Source organism: Caretta caretta, chromosome 15, assembly GCF_965140235.1.
Source record: "Caretta caretta isolate rCarCar2 chromosome 15, rCarCar1.hap1, whole genome shotgun sequence".
Classification (NCBI taxonomy): domain Eukaryota; kingdom Metazoa; phylum Chordata; order Testudines; family Cheloniidae; genus Caretta; species Caretta caretta.
Window position 1 is genome coordinate 24,727,749 of NC_134220.1, and position 19,591 is coordinate 24,747,339.

General features: G+C 51.8%; 1 protein-coding gene across 12 annotated transcripts in view; it reads left to right on the plus strand.

Moving 5' to 3' along the window:
* NCOR2 (nuclear receptor corepressor 2) overlaps window positions 1–19,591 on the plus strand; it is a 404,021-nt gene that overhangs the window by 330,322 nt on the left and 54,108 nt on the right. For 11 of the 12 annotated variants that reach the window (XM_048821124.2, XM_048821126.2, XM_048821125.2 and 8 more), the window contains 7 exons: window positions 5,941–6,061; window positions 7,461–7,689; window positions 12,865–13,029; window positions 13,506–13,645; window positions 14,279–14,384; window positions 17,539–17,643; window positions 18,295–18,398. In XM_048821124.2, coding sequence (XP_048677081.2) covers window positions 5,941–6,061; window positions 7,461–7,689; window positions 12,865–13,029; window positions 13,506–13,645; window positions 14,279–14,384; window positions 17,539–17,643; window positions 18,295–18,398 — 970 coding nt within the window. The remainder of the gene's footprint in view (window positions 1–5,940; window positions 6,062–7,460; window positions 7,690–12,864; window positions 13,030–13,505; window positions 13,646–14,278; window positions 14,385–17,538; window positions 17,644–18,294; window positions 18,399–19,591) is intronic. The other variant, XM_048821129.2, reaches the window with a different exon arrangement.

The window sequence follows — 19,591 nt, forward strand, 5'->3', positions numbered from 1 at the left end:
TGAGAAAGGGGGAGGGCAGCGCTCAGGTTGACTGTTAACCCAGCTTCACACCACTACAACAGCAGCATTTATCAGCTTCCCGGAGCCAATCAAGGGAACCGCGCTTTATCCCAGGCTCCCCCCAGAGGCAGTCCATATCTGCCCTGGCAAACTAATATCAGTTTTCAGGGACGTTAATCATTAAACAGGCTTCCCCCGGGGCCTTGTGCCACTCCGCTTAGCAGCCATTGTGCTGAAATATGGGACATTGCAGGGATTCAGGGCTTGGCTGTCTGGGAAAGTTTGGCCAGTTATACCTGTACAACTAGACCAGTTTAATTATACTGGTATAACTCCCCATGTGGACACGCTCTTACTCTGGGATACAAGTAGCTTCTTTAGTCTTTAGAAAGCAACCCCAGCCGAACTGGGCAATCCCTCTTCTACCAGACTGACTGTCAGCAGGGGCCGTTTTACTAGATTACCTACTCTGCAGTCAGAGGCCTATACCTGTGGGAAGGCTTTGTTTTAGAAGATGGCGTGAGAAGGTAGCAGCGAAGCCGTGGGGACGTACTAGGGCAGGTAGCCCATGTGCCGCAGCTTCACGGCTTGTGGTGCTGGGGCTAGCTAGCTCAGTGCATGCTTGCTGCAGTCCTACTCAGTCGCCATCCCCTCTATCAGTTCGAAGGCGCACCTTGACTTGTACCCCGGGTGGCTTTCCTGTGGAGATAAGCCCTCGGCTCTTATCTTTACTTTGGATTGGTGAAGAACCTAGCCATCTTCTCTGGGTGCAGTGTGTGTGTGTGTATACACACGCGTGTGTATGCAAACACCTGCACACACGGAGTTTTGTCTGCTGGGATGCTGGAAGCTGTTTTCTCCCTCTTTGCTCTCTGCTCCAGTTATAAGTGCATTCAGTGGTTTAAAGTGTTTTGCTTTCTCCTTCAGATGGGGGTGGGGTAGCTTTGCAGGATGAGGAGGGACGGGAGGGGACCAGGCTGGAGGAGTGATGCTTAGGGACAGCTGCGCTGGCTGCCCTCCATCGTTCTGCAGGTCGTGCGACTCAGTGGCAGGCCAGGGTAAAGATAATCACAGCTTTAACTCTCCAGTGTTAAAAATACAGATAATTGTCTTCATATATATCTCTTTAAAAAGGCCACTAGCTATGCCAGTGGCGAAGTTCAGCTGTCGGTCACACTAGACGTAAATGAATGTGTGATGCCATGCGGATTTAGCCATTGCAAGTTTACAGCTAGCAGAGAAACCAGGAGACTGAGTTGTAAAAGTTACAGGAAGGCACTTACCACCTGTGCTTGGTAATTATGTGCCCAGGAGACATGGTGCCAACCACTGTTACATTGCTACCCAAGTACCTAACACCTGCTCCCTGGCAGCACTGCCGGGGAAACGGGGCCAGTTCTGCAACTGTTCATAGGCCTCTTGACTTTTTGCACCGAGCCATGAGGCTAAGTATTTGAAAGGTTTGAGTAGGAATTTAGATTTACTACACTGATGCCCAACACTGTTTACTGCAGTGCATGGATTAGTATTTGGGGGGGGTTCTCTGCAGTAGAATGAGAAATGACACCATGATAGAACTCTTCATATGGATCCACATGTCACACTCTTACAGTTTAGTCCCAATCTTCCATCTCATCCTTTTCCTGGGATATGTGTGCACCTAGCCAATGTTCATCCCCCCCTTCCATGGTACTGAATCAGGCAAGAGATCCATAGAGACCCTGCATAAACTTCCTTCCCTGATTTTTTCCATCGCTCAGCTCTTCGGGGCTCGGTTGTCAATGTCTAGAGCATGGTTTGGGAGACCCAAAATTAACTATGGAAGGTAAGTGTAGGGGTGTGTGTATGTATAAGTTAGTGTCCTGGAGATGTCATTTTCCACTTCACACACATGCAGATTAGGTGAGTAAATTTCCAGAGCCCGGTTTATGGGCAGGTGGTTTACACAGTAAAGTGATATCTGTTGCTTTCCCAACAAGTAGAGCTGTATGCACGTGTTCATTTTAGTCAATTGGCAGTTTATGTAATTTACAGACATTGTAACAAAATGAATTATATGAATCTGAGGTTCTCCAACTGCTTTACAAGCCTGAATTAACTCAGCCTCCCAGCACCGTGGTGAGGCAGGTGGTGGTTGCCACATTTGACTGACAGGGAAGGCAAGGCTCAGAGGGTTCAGTTAAGACTTTTTAAAACCCAAGGACCAAAATTTGGGCTTCTAGAGCCACTTCAGGCACATGAGGATCTGGGGCCAGATCCTCAGCTGATGTAAAGCAGCTCCTGTTGAGTAACTGTGCTGCTTCCCACCAGCTGAGGAGCTGGCTAGGTCTGTCTGTAGATGGGAACTGCTGGGTGCCCAGCGCTATAGACAATCAGGCCACTGAGCTAGCTGTCCAGTGAGGCCATTCGTGGAGTAAAATGCTGCTGAACGTGAGCAAAGCTGTCAGAATCCGGCCCTGCATTTTAACATCACTGGAATGGCCTCTGTAGGGTCTGTGACCGAAATCGGTGCTGTGCCTTCAGCAGCACTCAGGAGTGAAGTGCAGCCCGGTCCCCGTTCCCAGACAGCTCGCCGGTCAGTCGGCCTGCTGCTCCGTGAGGGGACTGTGCTCGCACTGTGGATTTTGATGGGTTACCTGCTTGGCAGGGTTTGTGTCTAATGTGACCTGGCAGCCCGCGTTGGCGGTGCAGCGAGCTCTTCCCAGCCAGTGGAAGCTGGGTGGAGGTGGCCCCGGCATCAGTGCGTCTGGAAGCTACGTTTGCTAGGAAAGAAACGGAACTTGATTTTGTGGGAAAAGAGTGTGGGGTTTTTTTTGTTTTGTTTTGTTTTTTTAAAAGAATCCGAGGCCAAAGTTTCCAAAAGCGACCAGCTATTTGGATGCTCAGCCAGAGCTGCCTTGCAGGGGCCGGAAGGAAAGAGGGGGCGGGTGCCTGGCCCAGCCTGAAAATCAGGGCTCCTTCTGGTGTCTGAAGTCCCCAAAATCACCAGTCACTTGAAAATCCTGGCCAGAGTTTGCACCAGTCGGTCCCTTACCTACACCCGTCAATGGCTTTGCATGGCCGTTGTGGGGCATAGGCCCCCTGGGGTATGTATCCTTTTACGTTTCCACAGCGGTCGAGCTTCTAGCTTTCGATACACCGCAGCTGGCAGATACTGTGCATTTATTCCCACGACCGCTCTGCTTAGCCTCCCCTCTTCTCATTTCCTCCTCAGAGAGCTCCTGGGGGGAATCCAAGGCTGTGCGTTTTGCAGGTCCTGCCGTGTAACTAGAATCTGCTGCAGGAGAAGAATTGGTGGGGCGGGAATGGAGCTAGGGCAAGGGGCGGGGAAAGGAGGATGGGCGCACAGCACAAAGATATATTTATTCCCCTCACATGGCCTCGCCGGACTTGTTTGTCATCCAAGGTTGAACACAGAATGACCTTGAAATTTATAGACTGAAAAGAGCAGTCAGCTCGCAGCTCCGATAAACAGAGCAGGCTGTAAACCTTAAAACTCCAGACTGCTTCACTAGCTGGTAGTTGGGAGAGAGAAGAGAAGGGTCAGAGAGAGGCCTGGTCCAGTGGTCTGAGCACTAGGCTGGAAGCCAGGAGCTCTGACTGCTTAGGGCAAGTCCCCGCCCCTCTGTGGGGTGAGCCTTCCCCACTCCCCAGGGGTGCTAGGAGGGTTTGGCTTGGAAGCTAAAAAGCGGTGAGTGAGCTAAACAATACTGGGGAGCCATGTAAGTTAGCAGCTGCTCCGCGGAACAGGGCGACCCCAATGGCCTGTGCTGTGAGGACTCAGCCTGCTCCCACTGAGGCCACTGGCGGGTCTGTCGCCGAGTCTGCATTGCATTGCTCCATTGCACTGGCGCGTGGAACTGCAGCTAGCTATGGAGGGGTTCAGCGCCCCACGCAGCCTGCCGGCCCAGTGAATATAGACCCTGGGGTACGAACCAGCGGCCAGGCCATTCACTAACACAGGCAGCAGCTCCCCAGGTGAAGAAGGCAGCTCTGTGCGGGGGCTGGGAAGCAGTGTGTTTGGCTGGAGGGCACCACTGATGTATCCTTCACTGCAGCCTCTTGGCCAGCCTCAAGCGAAGGAAAGTTTCCTCCCCCCTCTGGGGTTCTGCACTGAAGACAGCCTGATTTCAGCCTCCCCCCCACGAGCTCTGCCTTCCTCCCCGCTCCTGTTCCCTTCCTCCCCCTCCTCTGGGTAATCACATGCGCACAGAGACACCCTGAGGAGCAGCAGCATGTGGGAGAAGGGAAGCAGAGCAGGGCCTGAAGGAGAAGAGGCCAGGCCAGGCCAAATGTGACTCAGACCCAGCCAGGACCACCCAGCAGCTTTAGGGAAGCTCAGGTGCACCAATGTGGCGATGAGCCAGCTTCTGAAGGATTGACCTAAAGATCTGGAGATTGAGGGCACTGTGAGGAGGTGGTAGCCCACTCAGACACACACCTGGGATAAATCTTTCCTGGCAGCTCTAGCCAAATCTTCTGCTGAGTGGCTAGGTTTGGGAACCATGCCATCGTGGTGGGGGGGCAGCTTTATTGTCTCTCACTCTCAGGCAGGGAGCATCCAGCCCAGCACATTGTGCAAGGATTGTTCTTTGCTTTTGGCTCTTACCAGTGACTTATTATGTAGCCGAGAGAGTTGGCTTGATAGCCAGCTGGTCGCAGAGTGGCCAGCCCAGACAGGAAAAGCCCTCAGAATGCACCGGCTTGTCCTGTGGACCTGATGAGATCCTGTCTGACTGGGCCAGATCACTCAGTTCCTCACACCACTCAGCTGTATTGAATTTGGATGCAAACTTTGGCTGTCTCGCTGTAAGAGATATCTCCAGCCCTGGGCCTGCTTGTGATTTCACACATGCTGGTGAAATCTGGAGTCCCATAAGAGATCAGAACCAAGCACCCTGATTTTGTAACTAACTGGCATCCTGTGTTGGCCCTGATTTGTCCCTGGGCTCACTCCAGGGTAATGCAGTGGCTTCATTAGCATTGCTCCTGATTTACTCTTGGGTACGTGAAAGAGTAATCAAGCCCATTGAGCCAAATCCTGCTCTTCGGACTTATGCCAGGGGTCCTACTGGAGTCGTACCCTTCTGAGCAAGGCAGGTGGGAATTGGCCTGCTTTTCCTCTTCTGTAGCTGTGTAATCCCAGCTCCCTGTCCTGCCCTGCCTTTCCCGCTGCAGCTGCACTCCATGGCCGAGTAGCTCTGGCTGTCGCAAGCTGCGCTGTGCTGCGCTCCATGATAACAGTGCTCTGTTATCTCCAAAGGTCGGTGCTGTATCCTGGCCGGTGCTCTCAGTGCAGTAGTAGTTAGCCGTACCGCTGTGTGCTTCCTGTTTCAGATTAGGATGGTCCGGGACTTGTGCTACTTTATCACTGATTATAGATCAAAGTCTAGCGAGTAAGAACTCCAGGTACCAAGCCAGTCGATACTGCTCCTTTCTGATGCAAGAAGGCGAGCAGTGGCTCCTTGAAGCATGGTCTATTCAGCAAGCAGACCCTTGCAGGTGCCCAATACTGAGACACTTTGGGAGGTACGGGAGGTGCTAACCAGGAATATACGAAGTATATTGTACAAGGGACGGCTGCTGTCCTGGCTGACGCCCCGGGGACCTCCAGAGCTAACAGCACGAGCTGCTGGAGCTTGAGCTGAAAAGCCAGCGCTCCCCAGCTGGGACAGTAGCACTCTCCTCCGCTGTGGCTCAGGCTCTGAGGGGGGGACCCGTAACGTGCGCTCCCCAGTGGGTGACGCGCACGCAGACCGACACGCGTCGGTGTGACCGGCTTCTTCTCGGTGGGCTGGTGAGGACGACGACCTCTAGAGTCATCACGAAAAGATTCCCCGCCCCGCGCCTCCTCCCAGCACAGGCTGTGCAGGCACCAGTGCATCCTCGCTCATGGGGGTGGGAAGTACGTGGCTCCTTATGACCTGTGTCTGTGTGCAGGCTGCTGTCTCCGAGGCCCAGCCTCCTCAACGCGGCCACCGATGCCAGGCTGAACTCTTCACCTCAGAAACCATTGGACCTGAAGCAGCTGAAGCAGAGAGCTGCTGCTATCCCCCCCATCGTAAGTACCAGACGGAAGACCTCTCGTCACCTGGTCCTGGGAAAGTGGCTCATTCCCCTCCAAGTTCTGCATCCCATGGGGTTTTTAAAATCCTCGGACTGAGGGCACCAAGCAAAAGTTTGCCTTGTGCACGCGTGGGCATGGGTGTGCACGCATGAGCATGGGGTCCCGCTTCTGTGTGCGTGCGTGCGTGTTCTCATGTGGGCATCTGTTGAGGAGGACAGTGCGGGTTTCTGATCTGTTTGCTCCGGGAACGGGTGTGAGTGAATGAGTTTGGGAGTGGGCATCTGTGCTTGATTGTGCTCCTGCATGGGCCAGGTGTGTTTCTCCATGGGTGGGTGATAGCACTGGGCTGTCGGACACGGTTCTCTGTGCGTGCTGTGCGAAGGGCATTTGGGAGCCATGTGGCATGCTCTCACCGGGTTCTCTATAGACAACTCCTTCCTGATTTCTGAGAAAGTTCCCCCAGAGACGTTCAATTGTATCATGAGTTTCTTTATAAGAAACCTTGTCATTGCTGTACAGCCATTTCCTTCCTTAGTTGGAGCGGCCGCGGGAGAAACCCCAGCCATACACACCTTTCACAGCCCAGTGTTTTCCTTTATCTCAGAATGTTAAGGACCAGATTGTGATGTCAGTTACACCATCCGAGCTACTCTGGAATTCCACTGGGGTCACTGAAATCAGTAAATTCACCTAACACAAGAGAGAGAGAGGTGCCGTTTTGGCTGGTCCCCCCAAAATCTTCTCTGTGCTCCCCCTGCTTAGCTATTCAGCAGCAGCCCCCCCCTCCCCCCAGAAGGTGCATTCTCCACGCTGATCATTGTTGCTGGTGCCCTCACAATGAAGTAAAAACAAAAAGCAGCCTAGTTATTCTTCACCAGACTCAAAACACTGGCCAAGGAGCAATGTTTGCAGAGTGGGACATGGCCAAAATCCCATTGTACTTTGGTGATCCAAAGAGGGCGTTACAAACAAAAAGTTCACATCGTCCTTTCAGACATCTCTGTGCCATGACTTGAGATCGGTGCATAGTATTGAAACCACTTCTAAGCTGCCAGTCCTGGGCTAGCGATTACATTCCTTAGACAAGCCAAATCAGAGGTTCCCCTGTAACATTTCCCAAACAGGACGCTAGCCTTGTGGCAAAAGATAAACATGCTGCCTCACTCTCTCTTGTTTACTGCCTGTGGTAGGAAGGGCAGTGGCTTGGTTAGAATCCCTGGGAGCCCCGCCTGGGGAGCTGAGCGGAGCGTCTGCAGAGGTGGGAGAAAAGCTCCCCAGAAAGGAGCCAAGTTTTTGGAGTTAAACCTCCTTGCAGACTCTGCTGTGGAAGTTAACGGCAGCTGGGACAATATGTCCTGCTTCTCCCATCCCATTCTTTCTGCTCCCACTGCAGATTTCTGAGGGATTCCCAGACGGGACGTTACAGAGTGGAAGCATGAAGCCTCAGGTGCCTCACCACGCCTTGGCCCTCTACCAGCAGCAGATCACTAAAGCCCATGAATCTGCCCGGGATGACGTAGCCCAGAGCAAGCAGCCGCAGCAGCAGCCCACTGAGCAGGAGCAGCAGCCAAGCAGTAGCCCCAGGGGAAAGAGCAAGAGTCCAGCTGTGGGTGACAAAGAAGGTAAGATGCGCCTGCATGTGATTTCACAGAGCGGGGACAGGGGTCCTATTGCAGGTGGAAGCTAGCTTTAAAGGCTGATAGCGTGGCGGAGCAGAGTCATGTTGGCATGGCTAATTGGCCGTGTTCATTAGGAAGAGCATCGTGTCTCATTGAACCTGCAGCAAATCCTGGTAGAACGTCGAACGCTGAGGATGGGAAGGTTGCCTTTGTTTGCCTTTCGGAGAGTAGAGGACCTGGAGGCGCGCCAGGGCACTGGTTTCAGTCACTCTTTTCTACCTTGTTTGCTCCTTATAAAGAATGCTTTTAATGCTCGGCGGGGGCCATTCTTTCATTTAAAAATCAATACTCCTGCTGTGACTCGCAGCCCAAAGCTTCCTGTAAAGGTTCTCAATGCCGTCCCCTCGGGATAGCGCTAACGAGGGATTCAGAGCTTCCCACCAGAGCACATCGTGAGCGTTGGTCCCCTGGGGGCCGCGGTTAAGGAGAACTGGGCCCTCTTGCTGATGCTGTTTGTAATTTGAAAGCTGGTTCCCATCGGAAGTCTGTACGTTGGCCTGGCCTGTGCTCTTTAAACCTGTGCACCTTGAGGAGAGGGTTTGGGCGTGGTCAGCTTTGAGGCTGGCCGGAACCTGCGACGTGTTAAGTGCAGTTAGAACGGAGGCGGTTCGGCACCCCACAGGGGAGGGTCTGTAAGTTGTGATGGTACAGTAACAGACGCTGTGGCTGTCAGCTAACCAAACCCATGCCCTTCTCTCCACACCCCCCCCGCCCCCCCGGGGTGCCTGCGCTTGTACCTTCTTCCCAGACCCCCAGCCACTAGAGGAAGAGACCATTGCAATCACCTCAACGTTTCAGCAGCCGAGATCCCATCTATCCAGTGCCTCCAAGCCAGTACCTCACCGGGATCTCCCCGGCTAGTGAGTGTGGTGTGCTTAGCCCTGCCCTAAGTGGGCAACAGCAGTCCCCATATCTTGCAGGTTTTGACAGAATTGATGACTGTTACTCACAGGAAATGGTTTGGGTTTGCCTCAGATCCTTAGAGAGAGAATCCCCTTGGCAGGTGATATTTGAGGTTGTTGGGGGCGGGGGGAGGTTGCTCTCCGCGGTCATTTTTGTGGGCTGACGGTGCGTTGGATGGGCTGACGTGCCATTGCCATGTGTGGCTGCAGCTTTGTGGCATGGTGATGCGAACATCATGACTTTCAGTGCCTTTGTCCCAGAGGACGTCACCTATAAGGTAGCAAATCTAGGCATTGGGGATGTAAGCACTATATTGTGTCTGCAGCCGGACGGAAGAATTTTGTTTGCAGCCGTAGAATTTCACACACTCATGCAAGAGAAAGGAGGAAAAAAATACACCAATTAGCTTGAATTTGTTGGAATTTGATCTCCGTTGTTGCGGAAAAGTTGGGTCATGAGAGCAGCTATGCTAGTTCAACTTCTGTCAGCCAAGGTTTCCCAAAGCTGATATGTGGTGTGCTGGCCCAAAGGTTAGACAGAGTAGTGTTGCAAAATGAGTTACTTCCTAGGAGAGCTGATGGCTGCTGCTCAGCCAGCTGGCTTTCTGCATGATAATAAATAACAGCATGCATAGCCATACAGACTGGCCACAGCACAATAAAACAATCTGAATGTAAGGAAGATAGCTGTTCACCTTGAAGGAATTTGATACTCCGGTAAGTCACATGATTGATACCTGTCTGGTGCAGACTCTCCAGCTTGTCCTCTCCTGCCTTCTCCACTCTTGCTTTCGTATGTTCATTACCCAGACTCAGTTACACTCCAGTTCAAGTGATCAGGGCTACGCTTTTGCTGTTACACATCGCTATACAGGGCAGCCCGTTTCGCTCAGCTCAGCTTCCTGTCGAGTCTCATGGCAGAACCAGCACTTACGACAGCTCCTTCTAGCCTGGAACGCCAACGGATTGTTCCTCTATGGGCTCCCACTGCGCTGGGATGCTTGGTTCATCTTCCCACCAGCTTTTGCCCCAGCTGATTTTCAGCTCTGATTTCAGGACCGGAGAGCAGCGAGGAAAGAGGGAGGCTCACCATACCATGTGGAAGTGGGTAGACCAGGATGTGAAAGATCAGGTTTCAGAATAACCTTTAAACTCTGCAACCTGGTGGCTCCTTTGTTAACGTCCAGATCTGACATCAATGCAGGTTTACGCAGCTCTGCTGTCTGCAAAGCACCTGGCTTCGGGTGCTGAGCCCGCACTGCTGGTGACACACACCTAGCACCTTGAATCCTCCAAGCTTGCTGCAGAGATTAGTTCAGCTAATTGCACCGTGCTTGCGTATTATCTCCCGGTGCACAGATAGGGAAGCTTAGGCAGAGAGGTGAAAGGAGATTGCCCAGGCCACTGGAGGAGGAGATGGCAGGTCTTGACTCCCAGGGGTTCGCTCGCCGTACTGCGCCCTCCATATCCCATGTGCCCGGGGACGGAGTTTTGAAGCAGTCACGCATCCAAGATAGCAGTGGGAGCTGGAGAACTGCATTGCATTCCCATCAACATTCAGTAAATGATTGGCCCTGGGTCAGAGCCCCGCTCCCTCTGGCGTTTGGGCTGGCTCACATACAGACACAGCTGAGCAGAGGGGTGGAATCCGTGCCCCTTTGAAGCCAGTGGGACTTTTGCCATTGACTTGGATGGCGCTAGCATTTCACCCAGTGGCTCAAGCCTGGCTCTGAACTGGAGATATGGGAGAGGCACCAGCAGCAGGTTTGGAAGGCAGCAAGGGAGCCAGTTGGTCAGGGCAAAGCAGTGAAAGGGGTGGGAGGAGGGGAGCATCCCTCCTCTCTCCTTTTATGGTAAGAAAATCGGGAGCCTCCTTTGAATGTCCTGTTAAAGTGACCGTGCACCAGGCATCCATCTGGACTCTGAATTGCTGTGAAGACCAGGCCCCGGGTACACTCATTGTGCTGCTGCAGAAGAAGTGGAGTGATCCTAGCAGAGGGCTGGTCTTGCAGCAAGAGCAGCTGTTCCTACTCCCCCCAAAGCTGTGATCAGATTGGCACGGCTCTGCCTGATAAGAGAGCGTGAACTGTTGCAACTTCTCCAGAGACGGACAAGTTTCGCACCATCCTGGAGCCGCTTCAAAGCACTGTCTTGGACACGAGCATCACATCCTGGCCAAGGCGTTGGCTGCCCCTTGCAGACCTTTGGCTGGGGCTGTATCTGTCTGGAGCCCGGCCAGTTTAGTATCTCCTCCTAAGGTACTTTGACAGTGCTGCTCTGGTATGGGGCTGGGGGGTCGCGGCCTGTCCATTTGGAGCATGCTCTCAGACAGATGGATCCTTTCGCTCATCGCCGAGTGGCCATCACGCCTATTTTTGGCTATCTCGGGGCAGTTTTAAAGCCAGCAATGTGTTTTCTGTTGGTTTAGACACTCGTTTCACTTGGCCTTTCTGGAGATTGGAAGCCAAAAGCATTAATTTGGGTGATGGATGATATAAACGCTGACTTCTCAGCTCTGGTTTCAGGGACTTGACAAATGGCCATAGGAGCTCTTCCCAGGATCCAGTGCTATTTTATCAAAAGCTGGCTGAGTTATTGTTACCTTTAATGTGGGGTCAATAATCAACTGGCCACATCTCCTAGATTTCACAGCGGCATGTGTGCGGGAACAGCTCCCAGGGGAGGAGGAACCCCTTTTCCAAGATTTCCATGCTGCCTCCAGGTGCACGTGCGCTTGGCCAATAGTATCTTGGCATTACAGATCATCTTCGCCCAGCTGTACGATACACGGATGCCACCCGTGCAAGGCAGCTGCCTCTGGTGTAGAGCACAGCAGTCAGTTGGTGCACAGCGCACCACACGGCAGTGGGGATGGAGGAGAGCTTGTGTCTCAGGACAAATGCCCTCCTCTGGTGGGAAGTGCCATGGGATCTTCAATATCCACGTGGAGAACGTGACAGGGTCTTTGTTTTCAAGGATTTCCCCAAAGATCTTCACAGTGACTAGCGTGGGGTGCTCCAATTCAGATGCCCTGGGAGGGTGAATTGATCCGTTTGAGATGTGAAATGGGGGGTCAGGGTGTTTTGACCCTGAGGCTTAGCCCCTTACACCACCCCCTCTGGAATCTGAGGGTACGTCTACACTCCAGTTTAGGGTGTAACTGTAGTGTGGGTGGTAATACCCGTGCTGGCCTTAATCCAGACAGCGTGGGTAAGGAGCAGTGAAGACAGCAGCACGGACCCTGGTGCATGCTTGCCATCTGAGTCCTGGCAGGCTTGTAGCTCGCTCTAAAGCCCAGGCTGCCCCGTCTTCACTGCTATGGTTACCCACACTAGCTCAATTAAAGCCAGCACAGGTATGCGTACCCAGAGCTATCAGTCCCGCCTACCCTTGCAGTGCAAACATTCCCCAAGAGTCTCTCTGCTTGGATAGGTACATAGGCTTGCTGCTGCTGGATTCTTTTCATCACCGTGTGAGGGGCACAGGATTAAGCCTCCCAGCTCCTCAGCACTCCAAGTGTTAATGAGTCTTTTCTGTATTATTCCTACGAATGGGCCCTTTGCTAGCCATGCATCTCATCCCACTTATCTGCAAAGCTTTAATAGCAGAGTCAGAGCTGTCGTGAGGTCTGCTACTGCTAAAGCGCCTTCCTTTTACACAGCATAGTGCAGAATCTTGGCTAGATAACTCTTTTTTGAACACTTGGGTGCTTAAAATTAAGCACATGCTTATATGCTTTGTTGAAGTGGAGCCTTAAGGTAAAATTTCCAGAAGTATCTAGGTCCCGTTTTCAGAAATGACTTGGGCACTTTTCAGGCCTTCTTCATGCGCCCTATGGGTTTGTCTACACAGCGAGTTACTGCGCAGCAAGCTGGGCTGAGACACTCCGACCCTCGGACTTACCCTGCGGTAGGGTTTCATGTGGGCAACGAAAGCCTTGGAACGTAGCATGGTGTACCTCTGCTAAGCTACACTCTGGGGCATTCACTGTGTGCTAGCAACGTCCACGGGATGAGTTGGTGGCAGCCGGCAGGTGCACTGCAGAGTCTTGTCTTGCTGTAACTCACCGTGCAGGCAAGCCCTAACCAAAAGAAAGGAGCCCCATTTGTTGTTTCCCTTTGCAGGTCTCTGTAAGATCTTGCTGATTTGCAATGCTGTGTGTGTGTGTGTGAGTTCATGTGTGTGGCAAGCTGATCAGTTCTCTTTCTCCTTGCAGAAAAACCAGTGCCTTTCTCGTCCCTTGCAGAAGGACAGAAGCTAAGCGGAGAGCAGACTGCCACGTCGTGCTGGCCCCCCGTGCTGCCGTACCAAGTGTCCTCTAGGGATGTGATCAAAACCTCCCCACACACTGAGCCACATGTGTTTCAGTATAACCTGCCAGGTGAGCACAGGCTTGCGTTCTTCTTCAGGGGTCTGCACCCACTAGGGGGAGCCACTTTGGTTTAGCCACTGGGGGTGCGTGGCCTAAAAGGTTCCATGGTTCTTGTCTCAAGTCACCTCATTTAGTAAATTCATGCAGACGTTTTCTTCCTGATGGGGAGAGCTGCTGAAAGTTTGCCATTCAAAGGCGGCATGCCAGGAGCCTAGCAATCCCATCTGATTTGCCTAGTGTGGAGCAGCCAATCCCATCTATAATACAGAGATGCCGTGTATGGAAACAGTAGATCCCAGAATGCAATGGGAGATGGACAGGATTAATGGCTGCAGTGCCAAAAAAGCTACAGTTACAACCACCAGTCAATCTACAGAATCTCTGTACCTGGTCTCTGTCTCTGTCCCCGTTCGGTGTCCCCTGGTCTCTGTGTCTCTGATGCAAATAACTATCAGTCCGTAATAATGTTTATGTTTTGTCAATAGCGCACCCAATCCCATTAACTTTGCATGAGAGCTCTCGGTCTGGGCTACAAAGATTGTCCAACATCTCCAATCCTCCCCCTCTCATCTCTTCCACCAAACACCCATCTGTTCTGGAGCGGCCCATCAGCTCCATTTCCCAGGTAAGATGCTATCCCGGTGCCGTGGTACTCCCAAGTATTCGAGGAAAGAGACCTCTCTGTTGGCAAAGAGCAGGCTTGGCAGAATTAGATTGTTGTTGTTTTTATAATTTTGATGGATAATATCAATGTTTATTTTTAAGCATTGTTTTCAGTTTTTGTGGATTTTACATGTTCACAGTTGCAGTTAATTACGTAGGGAGCAGACAGTTATTTAATGACAGCAGACACTGAAGACTCAAAAAGGTAAAGCTTTGTGACCGTTAAAACACAATTGTTAGCATCACCTGTCGCTAGATACCAAGTAAATATCCTTAAATCAAACTCTAGTAAGTTCTCAAGCAGCATTTTTCTTTCTTTGCCTCTCTGTGAATTGGTCTGATTAGCAATGGAAACATTTTTTTCTTCCGTTTGTGTGTGCGGTGAAATCGACGTTTACCAAATAAAAATCCTTCCAAGCGTTGTTGAGAGCAGCTTCCTGCCAGGTCCCCGTTTTGATTCCTGGGCGCAGGGCTTTGTAATCATTCAGTGGAGGCCTTTTCCCCTGAGCTTCCTCTCCTTGGTGACTGCCCCCTTCAGGAAGGGTCTTAGCAGAGCATCCCACACTGTCAGTGACCTTTTTCTCTTGTGTTTTAGGGGGTGCCCATTCAGCTCCATACTCCGTACAGCTCTGAGCATGCAAAAGTTCCCGTTGGCTCCATCACCATGGGCCTGCCACTGACTATGGATCCTAAGAAACTGGGTAAGCTGTTGACACGCTATTTGTGTGCCTCTGACCCTTGGTTCACTCCTGGCCTTTTTGTTGAAAGGTCAGAGCTGTCCCTGTTGAGCTGCTGTTAGCCTTGAGTTGAGCACACCCACACCCACCCACCCACCAGGGCCATTCCCAGTGAGCTGAATGACACAAAGGGAGGATGCAGAGCTTTGCAAGTTCACTGGGTTCACCCAGTCAGCAGTGACTATGAAATTCCTGTCTGGTGGCCTATGGGAAATGGCACGGTGATCTCCTCTCGCATCCTAGTGCGCAGTTGTCTACAAAATCTGCTGACACACTTGGCTTCCTCGTTGGCGATCTCAGGAGAGGCTTGAATGAATCCCCTCTCAATGATTTCTCTGGGGTCAAGGCGGAGACATATTGGTGGAGCAGATACAAGGGAAGCATACCTTGTCACTGCCTCTTCTGTAATGGCTCTGGGTACAGAGGATTCTGGTCCAGTGCTGCCAACCCGGCATCACTCAGCAGCAGGGATATTTGTAATTCTCAAGACTCTGCACTTGCAAACTGCAATGAGAGGTGGTGGTGATGCTATTCCATTTTCCAAGTGGGGAGAGAGCTGCTTTTGGGGATCATTGTAGCTCGAGTCCCTGCGGGTCTGATTCCAGGATCAGGGCCCATAAGGAGAAGCCAGCGTTTCCATGCATGGATTTCAAGAAGATGGTCTACCCCAACAAGCAGTTACCATTGGAAAGGAACCTATGGTACTGCATTGCCTCCCTCACATCGATGTTACGTTCCAGGAATGGGAAGATAGTGCAATGTGTAGCAATCAAGACTGTGATCGGATAAATGCTTGCTTTTTAATGGCAACCTGTCATGGACTCTCAGGTCATGCCCACTTTTGGCCCCATGCAGTCTGGGGGGGGGGAAACCCTTTCAGTGAGACAGCCCTTTTTGGGGGTCCACTCTCTCTCGGGGGGTTAAGCCCCTCCCCCTCCTGGAGACACACCTCTCTGAGCCTTAGCACAGCTGTTTCTCGCCATGGGCCCTCTCAGGGAGTCCACTTGCTCTGGACCCCCAGGGCCTCCACTCCCAGAGGGAATAATGCAACCCTGTTCTCTAGACTGGAGTGACATTCAGCCAGCGTAAAACAGGAGGGTTTATTGAGCGTTTGAACACAGCACAGGAAACCCTCAGGCCTGGCCTCCCTCAGCACAGCACATCCAAGTCTCCCCTCATCCAGGTGGGCTCTGCCTGCTCCCTCTCTCCAGCCCAGAGCCCCCCTGCTTCCCAGCTGGGCATCTGATATCACCAACCCCAAACCCTGCCTTTGTCCATTGTTGTCTTCTGTAACGACAAACTCCCTCTCCCATCACCTCCTTAAACCAGTAACACCCAGGGAAATGGCATCCCACCCCGTCTGCATGCAAACCATTGGAAAAAACGAGAAAATCCCCCACTTTGTCACACAACCACCATTGTCTAGCATCAGAAACCTGTAAAGAGCCTGAATAAATAACCAAACTAGATTAAAAATAGATGGGTTAAGAATTAATTAATGACGAGGAATAACAAGGCCCCAAAGTGAGGAGCACTGGTTGGGGGTGGGGGTCTGTCATAGGCATTCATGAGGTTTGATATATTTTGATCAATCAAGAGAAAAGTGAACTCAACTATGATGGAGTTAGCTAGGAGGGTGTGTAACACACATGAGGAGAGAGCCTGCTTGGTGTGAGATGAGTCAGTGATAGCTATGCACCGAGGGAGGACATGAACAGCTCAGATATATCCCAGGGAATGGCTGTGTACAAAAACCACCTTCGAGAAAGGGATCAACGAACGACACACAAACACCTAGTGCCAGGCTGCTGGGGAAAAGCCAACAGAATCTCACTGTGTGCGGCTGTATGTCTTATAGAGAGAGAGAGAGATGCCAATCTGGGGTGGAGTGATGCTACTCTGCTTGGTCCTGGGGGAATTGCACATGGGGTAGTCTGTGCCATATTGGCCCCCACCGTTAAAGGAGGAACTATAGTAAAAGAGCAAATACAAAGGGAATCAAAACCACTAAAAGGATTAACTGAGCATAAGAGGAGAGGCAGAGGGAGCGAAATTCCTACAGTCTAGGAAAATAGAAGACTCGGTCAGGGACGTGATCCCGGACTAAAAATACTTTCCAGCTAACTGTGATTGATGGAAGGAAACTTATTGACATTCGCCACAGCTGGTGGGATAAACAGTAAATGGTCTGAAGCGAGAGAGGAAAATGTTCAGTTTGCAGACTGGGAAACATCTCGTAAGAGCCAGAGAGTAAAGTCCTAAGGGAGAAGGCCTGGGCCCAGCAATGCAGAGAGCGGAGAAGGCCATGGGCTAAACCAGCAGGGAGTGTGCTCCGTGAGCCTGCACAGCACTAGAGGCTATTCCCAGCTCTCTTCCTCTTGAGCGGATTCTGCAGTCAGCTTGTCACCCTTCAGGGTTGTTTCCTGGCTGCTCTGAACTGTGTGTTTCAGGAGATGGGTTATTGTCCCTCAGCTCTTAAGAACATCAGGCTGACCATAGCAGGTCGGACAATTAGTCCATCAGCTCCAGCCTCCCACCTGTGGCAGTGGTCAACTTGAAGACAGCTGCGCTTTCAGTCCACATAGTTCCAATTGCCCAGTGCTATGCAAAGGGTGGGAAATTTCTGGGTGATCCACTGAAGTCCTGTAGCCAGGATCTGAGAACTCTTCTCTGAGTTTGCATAGCTACAGTTATCAGTGGATTTAAAATTATTTAGCCCATTTACAAACGCAGTCATGGCATTAAATCCAGCCCCGGTCTGTATATTTGACTCTGGTCCTGCTGCAGGGCTGGGGGTGCAGCGCCGTGCAGGAGTGGATTTCAGGAACCCCTGCTGTCTTGCCCGCCAGGAGACCTTGAACAATGCCCTTGCAGAGGGGATACGGGCAATTTGAGTTTTCCTTTATCCTCTGGAGTTGTGTAATCTGCTACTCAGAAGCAGCAGCAGCTGCATGGGGACCTAGGTTATTTAAGACCTGTCTCTTTCAGCAACTGTGAATATAAAGCAAGACAAAATTAAAGACTAAGCAAAATAAAAAAGGCAAGAGAGCAATTCAGGACAAGAGCTGTCTGGTGGTGACCGGTGCAAACGTTGTCATGTATGATTAATGTTTTCTAGTGCCTTTTCCTGGAGTAAAGCAGGAACAACTTTCTCCTAGAAGCCAGGCCAGCCAGCCTGAAAGTCTGGTACTGCAGACATCCCAAGAGAGCTCCATCCTGAGGGGTAAGCACATAGCAGGGCAGCTGTGATGATCAGTGGAAACCAGGCGCCTCTCGGGGAGGCTGCTCAGGAGGTGGAAGGGGATCAACCCGGGCCAAGCTCTTCAAAAGTGACTCGTTGTTTTGGCGACACGTTAGCTTCTGCTACCCAACGTGAGACACGTTAAGAGTGCCTGAGTTTCAGTGGACAGATGAGCCAGTCTTCCAAGTGCCGGACGCTGGGCCCCTGAAATCACTAGCCCCTTTTAAAAATCTGAGCCCGCAAACTTCTGTCCAGCTTTTGAGGAGAAGGGATTTGTCCTGGTTCGTTTTGAAGGGCAGTCTGCTAATGAAGAAAGCAAAGCAGCTGCGAATAAAATGGCACTGATTACATTCTGAACCTCGCTCTCCAAAATCATGAGTGCGTGTTGGGGATAGACAGAGAGAGCGTTTCATTTTTAAATCCAAGCCCCTTTCTGCAGTGCAAAAAAAAGGCACAAAACTCTGTTTTAGCTGTACGTTCTTGTCTCTCGTAAACACCCGATTAATTCAGCCAAATTCAGAAAGTTCACTGGGTTGGCTCAGGACCGAAGCAGATAAAATAGGAACCAACTCAAGGCAGCCCCCAAGCTAAATCTCAGCAACCTAATCCCGCTTGCTTTGTTGTGACTTACAGGGGCATCGCTGGGCTCAACCCCAGGAGGGAGCATCAGCAAGGGGCTCCCCGGCACCAGGCCTCGGTCGGAATCGCCCATTACCTATCGGGGATCCATCACGCATGTAAGTTTCTTCTCTTAACGGCTTGGGGGGGATCTCAGCTGGTTTGTAACGTGGGCCGGGAAGGAACAGTTGCTGTCAGAGCAGACCCTCTCCTGGAGTGCATAGAAATGATCGCAATTTGTTGTTACTTGGAGGGGACATCAGAGCACCCCCTCCTGGCAGACCCATCAGGAGGCATTTCAGAGGACTAGGCAAAGAGGGTGTAAACCCTTGAATTGCCCTGGGGCGGACCGGCGGACCCGGTGGGTAACTGCTCTGGCCTATCAGCTCTGCAGAGCTGAGTTCAGATCCTGGTGGGGCGAGTGGGTTGGTGCCTCCACCGCCTCCTAGCAGAGCAGCCCCACCCAGGTTGCCTCCCCATCTGCACAGGTGGGCCAGCAGGAGAGGTGGGGGCTTCGGGGTCCAAGGGCTGCAGGGCAGGGCGGAGGAGCGATCTGTGGCGGAAGAGTACGCCCAAGATCAGGTTCATTCCGTTCACCAAGACTGGTGAAAAGCAGAAGTAAACAGACCTCACCAGTGGTGAAAGGGGCATTGCATTTGAAACTCCCTTCACCCATGCCAGTTGCGCTCATGAACCCAGGCTCGGGCGGGGGTTAGCTGGGGTTTTAATCTTGCTGGCGCGCTGTGTAGCAGGCCAAGGAAATGGAAAAGAACAGTAAGCTGGTGGGTGGGCCAGAGGAGGGGGGGTGACCAAGCCAGCTAAAGGGAATCCTAGAATCATATCATCGAATCTCAGGGTTGGAAGGGACCTCAGGAGGTCATCTAGTCCAGCCCCCTGCTCACAGCAGGACCAATCCCTCACCCCAGTGGGGTGATGAAGTTGAGGAATCAGTGCAGTAAGTCTCCTTCCACGGCTGTAGCAGGGTGTTCTCTGGGCCCTGCCCGAAGGGCTGTCCTGAGCACAGTAGGAAGGCACTCTGCCTTTAATCATTTATCATCCATCTTCAGAAGAGCAGCTGCCAAGTGGGGGATAGTTCAGCGGCGTGAGTTATTGCTCAGTGCTGAGTGGAAAGCCTAAAAACAATCTGTTTCCCTTGGGGATTTTTATCTGGCCATCATTCAGCTCTTTAAAGCCACTTATAAGCACTGAGATTTTTTTCTGTTTTCTGGGTGGTTTCAAAAAGGGAAGATACACTGCCCTGCCCCTGGAAGAGCTATGGGGGGTGGGAGGGAAAGCGCTGGCTAGTAGGTTC